The sequence below is a fragment of the Barbus barbus genome (assembly GCF_936440315.1).
Source record: "Barbus barbus genome assembly, chromosome: 18".
NCBI lineage: Eukaryota > Metazoa > Chordata > Actinopteri > Cypriniformes > Cyprinidae > Barbus > Barbus barbus.
Genome location: NC_136746.1, coordinates 12,310,996 through 12,325,179, shown reverse-complemented (window position 1 = coordinate 12,325,179; position 14,184 = coordinate 12,310,996). Strand labels below are relative to the sequence as shown.

The window sequence follows — 14,184 nt, the reverse complement described above, 5'->3', positions numbered from 1 at the left end:
ATTTCAATAGGTGTATTATTATTATTAGAGAATTATGTTTAACTCGAGCTGTAAATATTTACAGAGCTTTAAAGTAGCACGTATGTGGCCCTGGGGGGGGCTCATTTCTGATTTCTAATATAAACACAGCCCACTGTGAACACCCTTGTAATTCACTTAAACATTTTCTAACTTTCTGAATGATTATTTTAGGTTCAAGTGTGTGTAAGGATTTGCAAACAAGCAGAGAATGGCTGTTTCTAAAGCATGCATGCTGTTCAAAACTAAGCTCAGACTCGATGCATTGTCCCAGCCCTAATAGGAAATATAAGAGTTATCGCATAAGCACGTTATAAACTTCTGAAACATTGGTGTTTCATATTTTAGAGCAATCGCTGCAATTTATGAAAGAAATCAATTAAATCTGTAAGTGGGAGTGTGTGTGAAAAAATAAGATAATCTAACATTTTTATAACTAATTTAATTACACATTTTTCTTAGCAACTAATTACAATTACTTTTTTGTAATTAAATTACGTAATTCCATGTAACTAGTAGTTATGAGACAGTTGTATTAAGGTGTGTTAAAGTGCAGCATGAATCTTGTCTGAAAAATCATTAATCACTATACTAATCTATTCTTTATTTCTGTGCAGGGCACACTCTCCATCTCCAGGCCAAGAGGAAGTGGAAGAGGAGTCACAAGCCAGCGATCAAGTCAAAAGGTACTGATCAAGACTACTCCAATGCTCTGCTGACCGGCCTTCAATCCAGCGCAACTAGAAAAACAGAGATGATCCAGAACACCGCTGTGCATCCGTTTTTCAATCAACCAAAAAGCTTCTTTACCTGCTTTAGATTCATGGCTTTATTGGCCTAATAACCAGGACACAGAATCATAGAGACACCATATTCTCACGTAGCCTAACAGCAGCTCGAAAGCACTGCAAGTTCACACTCATTTAAAATTGACCTACGACATGCAATTCATCTAAATTTTCTGTAAAATGAGAACCCCATTTATTTGTACACTAATCAATATGTTGCTTATTCAGACGATATTGACACAGATGTTATGTGAATGTTGCAAAGGTCTGTTCAAGAGAGAATGACATTAATCTCAGAAGAAACAAGAAATAATTTTTATCTCAGGTTTATTTAGGTTGAAATAAAATTCAGCATTATAAACCCGTTTTCCCCAACCTAATGTTTCCATTCAGTTCATTTTAAAATGTATCCAACATTCAGAAATTCAGATTAAACAAATAAATTTAATCCTTTTAAAAAAATTCTATTTCATTCCACAGTTTCATTATATTTCATGATCATTTTTTTTAGCACTTTAGATTTTTCTTACAAATCTTCACTTCAATAGAAGGTGTAAACTTGCAGAACAAACAAAAACACAGAAAAACAAACCAAACAAAAACAACCAAAAACAGTAATTGAGAGGCAACACTGGAAGTGTGGGGCAGCATTTTGCTCCGAGGTAATCCATCTTCTCTCCTGTGGCTTGACTAATCGTTACCTTTTCAGGTTCTTCTGAGCCTGTTTGAGTAAAGTGTCGAAGTCTAGTGCATCAAATTTGCCTTTTGTAGGCTGTGGATCGTACTCCCGGTTTGAATCTGAAAGAGATCAAAAAGAGACGGTAGCATCTGGAGTCTTTGTCAGGAATGTATTCAAAGACTAAATTAGTGATGCACCAAAGTTTCAGCAACTGGAAATATGGCAGAAACTCAGCAGTGTTGACGCACTTAACTTTAACCAAAAATTATTAGGGCTGTCACGACTAGTCGATTAAAAATCGTCGACTTAATTTTGCTCGCATCGACTAACCTGCAAAATACCGGAAGTGGCGCATTTCACGGACGAGAATCCATAAAACACATTATTAGACTATTTTCCAAGGCTGCATGATATATTAAACCCGTAATTAAGCGTAATTGTGAATTTACAAACGCTATGATTTAATTAAATAATGATATGCGATGTAGTTCAGTATATGCGCTTTATTTCCATGCGTGTAGTTAAGACGTGCGTCTCACAGCGGCTCCGTTCACAGTAGCTCCACAGAAACTGATTTACATCCGTGAGCGACTCATACTCCATCTCTGCATGTTGTTGTGAATTTGTGTTTATTATAACGTTCATCTGGGAACGCAACGCACGCCATTTCATCAGATATAAATCATTTATAAATCTACACAAACTCAGGAGAATACATTGCGATTTCAAAATAAAAGCTCAACCCCTCACTCTTTCTTTACACGGTTTGATGTCCACATATTCATGTAATTACAGTGGCTGTAGCATTTCTGTCCTAAAGAAATGGCCCAATATTAAAGATTAAGTGTACATTTGAATTAAATGGTGCTTGGTCAATATTAAACAGTAATGTGTAAAAATATTCATCAGGCCGTCGGCGCCCTTTGCAGGCCTTTGTTGTGATGCGTAATCTACATTAGCTCTATTGTTTATAATACATAGTTTTTTCTTAGGTTTTCTTCAAAACAACCATATGATTTCTTGCTTTTGATACTTTATTTGAACTAATTATTACATCATTGCTATTATATATGTACTTTACGTCATTTTAAAAGCTATTGTTCACTTAAATCCATTTTTATTACCACAAAAAAAAAAAAAAAAATATACATATAGTATTTTTTCAGAAATACTGCACATTTACATTTTTCACCTAAATAAATTCTGGTAAATAATATTTCTGGTAAATACTTCTTTAAAAAGTGATTTTGATTATAATTGTATTATTATTAGACTAGAACACGTGGATATGTTGTCATTCTCACACTATAATACTGAACTGATTTCAGTGATTTGGACTGTGAGATGGACACTTGCTTCTTGCACTTTACTTTTGCTTTAAAAAAGGATTTCATAGAAATTTAGATTTCATTTGGTTCAATAAAATATTTAAAGTAAGTAAAATTGTTGATTTTTTTTGCGGGAAATTAGTCGTTTAGATTAATCGAAAAATTAGTCGTTAGATTAATCGAAATAAAAATAGTTGTTAGTGACAGTCCTAAAAATGATGCTAGAATAGCAATATGTAAAATTCCTTTCTCCCACAAAATGGATTGAAAGAAAAAAAGACATGATGCTAAGCTCACCAAGATCAGCATAACTGGTCTTGCAGAACTGTCTCCTGCCTCCAAAGCACAGGTCAAATGGAAGCTCATTCTGCTCCCTCAGCTTGCTTCCATTTTCAATAGCGTCAAATGCATCTTTCTTGTTGTAGTATGTAACGAATCCATAGTTGTCCCTGAAATAACAAGAGTGTTAGCAACATTCTTTTTTAGTGTAAACAATATACCAAATAATTAGAATTGAAAAAAGCCATACCCATTTTCTCTAAAGTGCACAGTGCACTCCTCAATCTTTCCGAAGAATGAGAAGCGTTCCTTTAGCTCTTTACGAGTCATGCTTCCACGAATTCGTCCAACATAAACAACTCTCCGCTCCTCCTACATAACATTTCAATTACGATGTTAGAAATCACCAAGGTGCTTTTGATAAAAATCTAAAAGATACACCTTTCTTGATTAAAATACTCACAATTGCTTTCTCCTTGTATCTTTTTGAATCTTCATTGGAATTTTGTGAACACCGGTAACCAGATCTCTGATTAGGGCTAGCAATAAAATTAAAACATATTAGGATTGTTATAGTTACCTAAAACATAACCATAAAAAACCTGTTATTTGAAATAAAATATAATATAAAAAAGTAAACTTGATTTCAGCTAGTTGCCAAAGTAAGTGTTCATTTTAATTTTTTAACTTGATGTATTAAGTAACTAAAATAAACATTAATGGAAAATAAAATCAAATTCAAAACATGAATAAAAACTTCAATAGCATCTCAAAGATACTATGTAACACTGAAATATGTGGCCACCTTCTATCACTTTTCCAACGCCTATACCCGATGTCAGAGGAGTGGGATCTGGATCGAGAGCGGCTGCGGCTCCAGGATCCAGAGCGTGAACTTGAATATGAATACCGTCGCTGGTGGGGCGGGGAAAATGACCTTGAGCTGGATCGGGAACGAGATGATGAACTGGATCTGCTGCTTGAGTGACGAGACCTGTATCTGTAAAATGTAAAAATACACGTTTGGCAAAATCCTCTAGAATGATGTGCTTTCAACATTCCTTTCTAATTGTTATAAATGTGTATAACCACATCAAAGCTGACCTTTTCCTAGGTGGTGAACATGATCTGGAGGAGGACTCGGAGCTGGATTCTGAGCTACTAGAGGATCGGGCTCTATATCTTCGCTTTGAGCGGCCTCTGTCCTGCTGGTATTGTCTAGAGGAACGCTCAGAGTAGTTCACAAATTTCTGCTGGTTGCATTTTGCTTCACCCAGTAAAGAGCTTTCAGAGTCAGGTCTGTTTGGAGAGGCGTCCGGAGTCTCCAAGGCGGAGCTATTTAATGTACACCTATCTGCAGAAGGTTGACTAAAGCTGAGATTTCTCTGGGTTCCCTCTGTAACTGAAGGAGTTGTTGAAGCTTTGGAGAGGTTGCTCTGGGGTGGCTTGTTGGGCGGCAGCTCAACGGTCTTGATAACAATGCTAGGCTGTTGTTTGACATTCCACCGATTGCCAACTTCATTTTGACAGGGTTCTTTTGGAGGGAGGCAGTAGTCGTGGTCAAGGGAGAAAGGCTGAGTCTGTCCAGTAGTAGTAGGGGTCTGAGGCTTGCTGCGCAGCTTATTTGAAGGTCTTGCCTCTATCTGAATGGCCTTGTTAGGAGTTGGTTTAAGGACCTCTGACTTCTTGGTTTTCCCCAGTAGAGAAACTGGTGCAATAGGCTTCCACATCTGGTGTGGGGGTGTGGCAGGAGGTGTAAGACCTATGGGAAGTGTCATTTGAATGGAGTTTACTTATATTCAAAGAAATGATAAAGGCTTAAAACTCCAATTTTGATATACAGTAGCTTCAAAATTGATTTGCATTATATAATAAGTCAAAGCATGTGCCATTTATTTTAAATGAACAAGCAATATGTACACTACCGTTAAAACTTTTGGGGAGAGCAAGATTTTTTTTGTTTTTCAAATGAATGCTGTTTTTTGAACTTTCTATTCACCAAATAATCCTCAAAAGTAAAATGTATCATGGTTTCAACAAAAATATTAAGCAGCACGACTATTTTCAACATTTGTTTTTTGACCACCAAATCAGCATATTAGAATGTTTACTGAAGAATCTTGTGACACTGAAGACTGGAGTAATGGCTGCTGAAAACTCAGCTTTGCCATCACAGGAATACTAAATTTGAAAATATATTAAAAGAAAAGTTATAAATTATAATAACATTTCATAATACTTTTTGATTGAATTAATAAAAAAATAATAATTACGAGACTTTACAAAACCATATGGAAAATCTTACAGACACCTAGTCTCAGCCCAAGACCGGACCGTTGGCTAAACGTCTGATGCATATAGCACACTTTTCTGGAAACACTTCAGGAATGTCGAAGTCGTCATCTGACTGGTTGAATTAAACCGGATTTCCGGGAGACGCGAGTGTTGCGTTTATTTTCGGTCCGCCGAAAAACAAAAAACAAAGATGCCGTGGCGCCAAACCCCCTCACGAAAGAAGAAAGCAGTCGTGTTTACAACTGTGATGACGAACGCTTATCAGAGTCAACTAAACGTTTAAAGTTCGCGGCATTGAAACTTTAAAATACATCCGAGAGTTGCACACCGGTCTGTTATCGTGGCGACTTTTCCGCGCCCTGAAACGTGACGCTAAACGAAACGAACTATGATTGGTTGTGTGACATGTCGGTCAAACGACCCCCCCCCCCCCCCCCCCCCCAAAAAAACCCATTTACCTTAAAATTGTATAAATTTTGCACAAAACATTCATTTATTTAAAAACAAACACACACGCACAATAAAAGCACCTTACCTGCTGTGCTTCCCAGGTCATGCTTGCGGGTTTTCTCCACGGCCTTAGTCTCCACCTGCTCATAACTGAATTCAAAACAAAAATACAATCTGCAGTTGCATCAAAGTCAAAAGCACTGAATTACTAATGTTGTTAAAACATTGCTAAGACTAACACAAGCTACGCTCATGTTGGTCTCCATCCACCTTCACATTCTGAAGCCATGATGAGGGACTTCATTTGTTTCGGTAGGTCTTGGTTAAAAGTGGCCTATGGCCACACACACAAACATTGAGTTTGGTGCGAGAGCAGCACAAGGGCTGTAGGGTAACTCCATCACTCCGCCTCATGATACTCACCTGGAGTTTCCTACAGCGGCTGCTCTACCACAGACCTCCGGTACACTCTGCTCTTCTTTGGCTGGAAAGAAAAAGTAAGGTTGTGAATGACCAAATACAAGAGGGTAAGATAGGACAGACCCTTAAAATAACTGAAAAAAAATCAGACTGACCAGCATCTACCAGAAATCAGCCATAAGCAGCAGAATGTATTGTGATACTCAACAAAAATGCACTGCATTTGCCCACTCAACAGCTGAGAAACAGCAGACTAAAGATGCTTAATGGATAAGCCATCAGTTTTCCGACCCTGCATATGTACAGACAAAGACAGCCAACTGGTTTTAAAATGGTTTTGTTAACAGGGCAGAATTCCAGCAGTTCAATGAGCATGAGCACATAGCAGCTGTTTTCATTGAAGCCACACCCTCTCTTAAAGGAACAGACCCCATTCTTCAGGAGTGGTGATACAAGCAGAACTGTCTATTATTTATAGCATAACTGTGTATAAAGCACAGCTCATACAGACATCACTTCATTAATCAATTATCAGTTGGTCCGCATGGCGAATTCACGAGATCAACTTGAAAATTAGCCAATTCTATGGGGAAAATTATTTGCCCTCAAGTGACACTACTGATCTTGATCACACATTTGTATTGGAATGACCAAAATTATATTCAATCTGCATAACTTTAGTAATGATATAGTTCTATATGACTTGGGCAGTTGTTGTAAAATACATATAAAACAATAACCATTCAGGTTATACAGAATATCACTGAGAAAAGGAAACAAACCTTTACCTCATTTGAACCGAACAGTATTGTTACATCAATATAAGATGATGGTTTTGTGATATGTTTAATCTAACCACTAAGTCATGTTTAATTGTGAACTTGCAATCTGTGCTTGATTTGGCAACATGGGACACAAATTTTCATCCAAGGAATGCCAACTTTTTCCAAGCTCAAAAGTTGGCCTAGTTTATTACAAACGAATGGTCTGCATTCTAAAGATGGCAGTATGGGTGTACATGTTCACTAAAAGGGCACTCGTTTCCAAAGAAAGCTCTGCTGTGCTCAGCATTAACATCCTGCACATAGTCAGCTTGACTTGTAGCATGATTTTAACAACCCTCATTGGTAACAAATACTTTCAGAGTAAGAGCTTACATTGAGACTCCTCAAACTGCTCCAGGAGGCTTGTAAGATCAGCAGCTTCAATACCTAAAAGAAGAAGTTTATTATAAACCACTCCACAGAAATTATTACCTAACAACATATGAACAAATACTCACCAATTTCACTTGTGAAAGACTCAATCAGCTCAACTGTGGTGTTCTTCGGTTTAGGAATCTCAGAGGAAGCCATCCTCATCTGCTCTGTCAGTTCAACAACTCTGGCCTGAACTTGAGCCGAGAAAAACGGCTGAGCAGCTATTGGTGCAACATGAGGCTGTGACCGTGAGGTCAGCTTTTTAGAATTAGTTGGCAGGGTGTTTTTGGCTTGATCAGACACAGGGGCCAAAACAACCTGCTCTGTCTCTCTCTTCGCAGGCAGAGCAGCACTAGGATTATGAGGGCTAGAGTTTGAGCTCTGAACTTGTGTAGTGATCATCTGAGGCCTTGAGGGAGCTTTGGATGGAGCAGCATTTGGGCTCCCATGTAAACATTCCTTATGACTCTGTGCACTGAGACCTTGAGGGACTCCAGATGTAGTAGACACTGATAATGAAACTGTCCTTTCAGGGGCCACTTCAGCCACATGCCTGATTGGGGCAGAGGTCTCGGTATGAATAGTGTTTTGTGGCATGCTGATGGGAGCAGGCGGTTTCTGGAGTGAGGGGTGGACTGATTGGGATGAACTTTTAGATGTATCAGAAGGTGGAGGGGTTGGTTTAGAAGTTGCAGGTTTCTTAGAGGAAGCCATCAGTGAAGCAGGTAGGGTGAGCAAGGCTTCAGGTGTTGGGGGAGCAGAGGGGCCTCTCGGGTGCCATGCGGGCATTATTTCAGGTGCAAGGTCTTTTTTAAGAGGAGCGTGCATGGTTTTACGTGGATCTCTGGGGTTGGGGTCTGGAAGGCAGGGTATTGGGGTTAGCTCCTTGGGTGGTTCAGGCAACTTGGGCCATTTAGTGCTGTAATCCTCCGTTTTGTCCACTGGATCTGGTTTCTTCTGCTGGCGGAGAAGACGGTATTGCTGTAAACTGAGAGGTTTGGGCTTAGTTTCATTACGCTGACAAACAGCAGGCTGTTCGCTAACAAGCTCTTTTGTGGGTGGTTCTTCCTCCACAGACTTTTCAAGAGGTTTGCTCTCTGGCTGCGAGTCAGTGATCTTTGCTTCAGCTTGAGGGGTTGTGATATATAGGGTCGTCAACTCTGTAGGATGATCAAGTTTAGAGTTTTTAGACTCTGCTGATGAGAGCACAGGTGAGAAAGTCACCTTTTTCTTCTTTTGTTCTTCCGGGCGTTTCTTCTGTGGCTCTTCTTTAACACTTGAGCTTCTCAAAATTCTCTGTTCAACCAGAGGGGCTTTGAGAAGTTTACTTTTCTTTTTCCCTTTGCGTACCTTGACAACCTCTTTCTTCTCCTCCATGGGAGATACTTCAGAAGAAGGTGCGACTTTTTCAGCACTATCTTCAGGCTTTGGTTCTGGCTTCTCAATGTTATTCTCTGGTACTCTTTGTTCACCTTCTGCGGAGTCTGCGTGAGAAAGAGGGATGCTGAGATCTGGGATTGCCAGGATGGGCTCTCCATGCTCTCCTTGATCAATCACTTCTAGTACAAGGCCTCTCTCAGGCAGAAGATGCTCTTGTCCCTCTTCTCCTTCCACACATAATGTCATGCAGTAAGGGTGCATGTGTTTTACTAAATCACTGAGAGTGACAGGCATACTCTCTCCATCCTGCTCTAAAGACACAGGAAGGCACCAGTCAAATTCATCCAGTGATGACAAATCAATATTGGCTATGGGTGTCGAAAAACTAGCATCTCCATCTTCCTCTTCTCCTTCACTGTTCTGCTGGGACACTCTTTGCATTCGTGGGAGATTCTACAAAACAAAAACATAACATGCATTACATTATACCTTTAATGTTAGGAATTGAAAGAAGTTTTGGTGGCTTATACATGTGGGAACACAACACGTCCGCCATTTTCACAAACTTATAATGAGAAGTGCTTTTAAACTGGCTGTTGTAAACAAAAGCTTTATTTCCCCGTGCATTTTTTCACCAAAATACAAGATGGTTCAACATTTCAGGAATTTCAAGTCAAGTATTTACTTATTTTGCAGTCATCTTCTTATAGTCAATGATTGTATACAATAATAAAAATTAAAACATACTTTAAATATTCTCTTTAAAAAGTATCAAGTATTTATTATTGTTGACTTTAATAATATCTCAAATTATGTAGCCCGAGTTAAATCAGTCATGCTGCCATCTAAAAATAAGTCTAATGATACATTATATATTTTGCAGTTTTTAAAAAAAATTGATGAAGATAGATTTAAGAACTTAAATACCTTTCCAGGAAATTGCTTAGCCTGAATCGTTGACTCTGGAGGAGACCGTGTGAGGAACTTTCTCAGCTAGAGTGGGGAAAAAAAGAAAATTGATATCTGAAAATTTATTGAGATGTTCTACAATATAAAAACAATAGTCTACCCAATGCATTCCTGACATGCTTAGACAGGTGAAGACTCACTGGTAAATGTTCCTGACCTTTCTGCCCTGAGAACAGGTCTGAATCCGGCAGAGTGTCAAAAGGGGACAAGTTTTCATCATCAACATTGTCAAGTATTTCAGTGAGAGCTGTGAGCAGTGTCGCTTCACTTTCCTCATCAATATTACTTTTAACCTGAAACAGAGGATCCATTTTATAAATGCCATTGGTGAGTGAAATCAAAACAAGTGATATTCAAAGGAAACATTACGCTGAAAGCAATTAACAACATAATGCAATGAACAAGTCTTCTGTTGAAGAGTCTATAAAAGGCTTTATTTACTTCTCCAGTGGGGCTGTCCTCAAAAATGGACAAAATAGAAGGATCAAGGCAGCCTTGTAAAGCCTCCAAAGCATCTCCATTGCTAAGGCCAGGATACTCCAGACAGCTGGCATTGAAGCTTTCCTGAAGCACCTCCACCTGCAAAAGAAGGAAAAACAGGTTAAAGTTGGCATGAAAAAGACGCTGTCACTGTCTTTTCTTCTTTATTGTGATGTAAATCTTAGTGAAATTACTTTTCGAATGTGGAGCGGACTTGGTTTTGTGCATTTTAAGTATTGTCCATTTTTATTTAATGTAGACTTCCAATGTTTGGTCTTCCTTGAGCCATCGGCAAACCAGACCAATCAGCAAAAACATGTAAACTTTAAACTGTAGACACCCGTTAGTTTACCGACAGCCTTGCTGATGCTATTTATATTTCAGATTAATACTTTGAAAATTATGCGCGTGTATAAATCACTGCAAGGTGGCGTATACATTAGGCGAGGCTGTAAACAAGTCCATGTTGTTGAATTTAAAAAAAAAGGACATTGCATAACTGCAAACAATGCACTCTGTCTTTGAGGCTTGTGATTGCTGGCCTGTCCTGTAGCAGCTGATGTTATGTTCATCTTTGGTGTTAATACGGTTCACAACATCATTTATTTACAGAACTCCTCAATTCCCTTTGTGAAAACAAAACAACCTAAGGCATAGGCGAGCTTTTTAAAATCGAGAAAATTATCACAGTCCTAAATTTGAAGTTGTGTTAAATAATGAAAAATACTAAATTTAAGCATATCTAGTTAATAAATGCGTTAATTTAAGTTACAACCACGTGTTGCGCACATCCTGCCGCAGTGCATTACTGGGCAAACCCAACACCGGCACCGTTCAAAACACGCCTTGCTACCACAAATCCTGCGTGTTGTTTTCCTAAAAGCGTTCAAGATTAAATCATCAGGCCAGTTTGATTATATTAAACCACTTGCATTTAAAAACCTAAACATGGGCTGAATGAAAGGCTACTGTCAGTAAATACAAACACGGCCCAACACGACTGATCCACTCATACCTGCACCACGTGCTGGACAGCGAATCAACGCTAACCAAAATGGGGCTAACTTTGCTATTCAGTCACGCCAATACAACATACGAAATTAAAAGACAATAAATGCAACCAAACAGAGCATAAATAATAGTTAGAAATGCTAGCATGATAAATAATGTGTGGCAGATCTGCCATCTGCTGAAACACCGATCGTGATGTGTCATTTTAACTTTATCAGGCCTTTAATGTAACTTACTAAAACAATTAATTGCAGTTTCTGAGTGAAGCGTTTAAGTTAAAATCTACGAGCATGCATGAATACAATTGCTGGTAGTTTCATTCTTAATATGAGTGAACCACGTGGGAGTGAGTCACTGGAATATGTAACAAACAACAATAAGAAAGCCATATCTGACCAATAAAATAATATCTGTATTAGGGAGTCACTAATAAATAATGTCAAAATACATATGCATTAAATAAAAGCCTTCTTCCTTAGATCTGAAACATTTAGACAGCCAACCATTCCTGCTTACAGATTACTCATCATCATATTAAAACCCAAAACAATGCATTTGTCTTACAAAATGCAGTACTGTAACTGTACTCTTTATTTATTTATTTTTAAAAGAGAGAGAAACGACTATGTAGTTGAATCACTGGTCTCGAGTGATAAGAGTAAGTTCATAAGAATGCAGAAGCATAGCAACATCAGCTAACAGGAGCAAACTTGTGCATTCATACCTTGACATGCGACTTCTGTATGGATACGCTAGAAATCTAACACTTGGACAGTGATAAATGGATCTTTTCCTGCTACCATTTCTTAAATAAACTCACAGGTAGCAAGGAGGACTGCAAAAGCTATCTCACCATCACCATCCACGTGTCACAAAGTCCTGCACATCATCGCGTATTTGACACTGTGATAAATGTCAACAATTTCATTCTGGCGCAGCACTAACTTATATAAGTGTCAATATGTGCTGTTCTTACCTCGTCAAGATTCACCGGTGAGAACATTTGAGTATAACAGGCTTTTAACATCTCCTCGCCTGTTCCCCACCGCGCCGCCATCTTACAACTCAACTGTGTGGAAACCCGTGAATCAATGCAGGCGCAGCAGCCGGCTACAAGCCACGTGCTATTTGCGTTCCCGGGAACTGAACGTGCTTAGCCCCGCCCCCGTCACGCGTCATCGGCCCTAGCGTTCTAATTTCTTTGGTTATACGGGGTTAGTACAACTATTTTTCTTTTCCTGTTTGTTTGTTATTTATCATCTTGTATTATATAAACGTTTGTTCAGAATAATGAAAATGCAGAAGTGTGGTTTGAATCAGTGTATTGTGTTATGTTTTATTCTGAACACAATGTTTACTCACTATATTGGGAAAATATAGGGACTCTTTTGAACCTTTTTTTAAAAACGTAAGATACCATTACTTTCAGATTTCTGAAACATAATGAAGAAATTCTTAAAACTAAATATTTATTCATACCGAAGTTACCATGTGAACCACTGACAAATTGCTTTTGCGGGTTAGCCTAGAGAAGGAAGAGACATAAAAGATAAATTAAAATATATGCAACATAGAAGAAAAATTATAGAAGTATACATATACTTATATTTAAACAACAACAAAAAAGCATTGCAGTAGAAAACACACTTCCTTAAAAACAGCTAAACTATAATCTATAAATATTATATAGATATAGGCCTATTAACGATTTTGTAATAAAGTTTGCCTTGTAATGCAATATATGTTACATATTCTGCAAAAAAAATCAGATCAGAGTATTTTTCAGAGTACTTTCCAGTGACAGAGCAGCAGATGTCCTCGGTGTGTGTTATTGTGAGCTCTTCCAAACACTGATTTTGTAAAGCAGTTTGGTCAGTTATGTTAGTATACTACAATGATTTTATCACTGTAACTTGGAAACATGGCCCATGCTTCATATTTACAGTTAACCTACATGTTTCTATTAGGTAAACACTTTAATTATAGATGTAAATATTTAAAGGTTAAGGGGATGAAGAATGAACTGAAATTATAAAACTAATTAATACATGACAAAAATAAAATTATCAAAATTTCTCTCTGTTTATTTTACTAGAATAAGACCCTCACCCTTCTTCTTCTTGTTCTTCTTTTTCTTATTTCTTATTTCTTAGCATTAGTATTAGTATTAGTTTGTTGTTTTTTTGTTGTTATTTCTGTTTTGTATTTTTTGTAATCTTTCACTGTAGATCAATAGAGTTTTGCTCAGTTAAGAAGAATCTGGGTCAGTAATTACTGTTTCTACCATCATATGTTATGGTTAAACTTTTTCTTTCTAGCTAGTAAATTAGCATTTCTTTTCCAGGTAGAAATGCAGTGGGCTCCATTTTTTGCTGTTAGCCACTAGATGGCGCCAGTAAATATTAGTTTGTCTTTGGTGTCCACTATTTAGCTTCCCCTTTAGTAAACTACCAATTTAACAAAATGCATATTTTGTTCTTGTCACTCTTTAAAGCTTCACTGTTTTTTATGTTAACGCTTATGTTATTGAAGCTGCTTCTCAAAGACCCATGTTCAGTTTTTAGACCTAACCTCCGAATTGTGAGATATAAACAGAGTATTCTTGTTTATAATTGTTTATATCTCACAGTTCTGACATTGTTAGCTGTTAGCTTTGTTAGCAATTGCGAGATATAAACTTGCAATTCTGAGAAGATGGTTTTATTGCAAGTTTGAATTGTATGTAACAAACATCCATAGTTCATAGTGCAATAAAATGCATAATATTTGGCTGGTCATGTGATCTCAATATGTCAGGCCCCATGAGGTGACTCGCTTCAGTGTAAAATAAAACAGCTTTTATTAGGCTACTGAGATGAATCAAGATCAAAATTAATATTTATTTGTAG

General features: G+C 37.7%; 1 protein-coding gene across 2 annotated transcripts; it reads right to left on the bottom strand.

Annotated features, from left to right (window-relative positions):
• Window positions 1-1,117: 1,117 nt before the first annotated feature.
• On the bottom strand, window positions 1,118-12,389 carry LOC306884546 (uncharacterized protein). 2 transcript variants are annotated; one of them, XM_079440498.1, is made up of 14 exons: window positions 12,273-12,389; window positions 10,247-10,384; window positions 9,946-10,098; window positions 9,764-9,829; window positions 7,540-9,289; window positions 7,415-7,468; window positions 6,261-6,321; window positions 5,923-5,987; window positions 4,197-4,854; window positions 3,898-4,092; window positions 3,556-3,631; window positions 3,343-3,464; window positions 3,111-3,262; window positions 1,118-1,604 (listed from the first exon to the last, which is right to left on the bottom strand). In XM_079440498.1, the coding sequence occupies exons 1-14, from the start codon at window positions 12,351-12,353 to the stop codon at window positions 1,504-1,506; spliced, it is 3,672 nt and encodes a 1,223-aa protein (XP_079296624.1). In that variant the 5' UTR covers window positions 12,354-12,389; the 3' UTR covers window positions 1,118-1,503. The 2 variants fall into 2 exon arrangements, with proteins under 2 accessions (XP_079296624.1, XP_079296625.1); XM_079440499.1 differs by having other exon boundaries at window positions 9,963-10,098.
• Between the last annotated feature and the right edge of the window lie 1,795 nt (window positions 12,390-14,184).

What these genes read in the sequence shown, in the direction of transcription:
- LOC306884546 (XM_079440498.1), bottom strand. Translation starts at nt 12,353, where the DNA reads ATGGCGGCGCGGTGGGGAACAGGCGAGGAGATGTTAAAAGCCTGTTAT. An exon ending in CACCGGTGAATCTTGACGAG is followed by an intron (nt 10,385 to 12,272) that starts GTAAGAACAGCA and finishes CTTCTTTTGCAG; the next exon opens with GTGGAGGTGCTTCAGGAAAG. An exon ending in CGTTGGAAAAGTGATAGAAG is followed by an intron (nt 3,632 to 3,897) that starts GTGGCCACATAT and finishes TTTTATTGCTAG; the next exon opens with CCCTAATCAGAGATCTGGTT.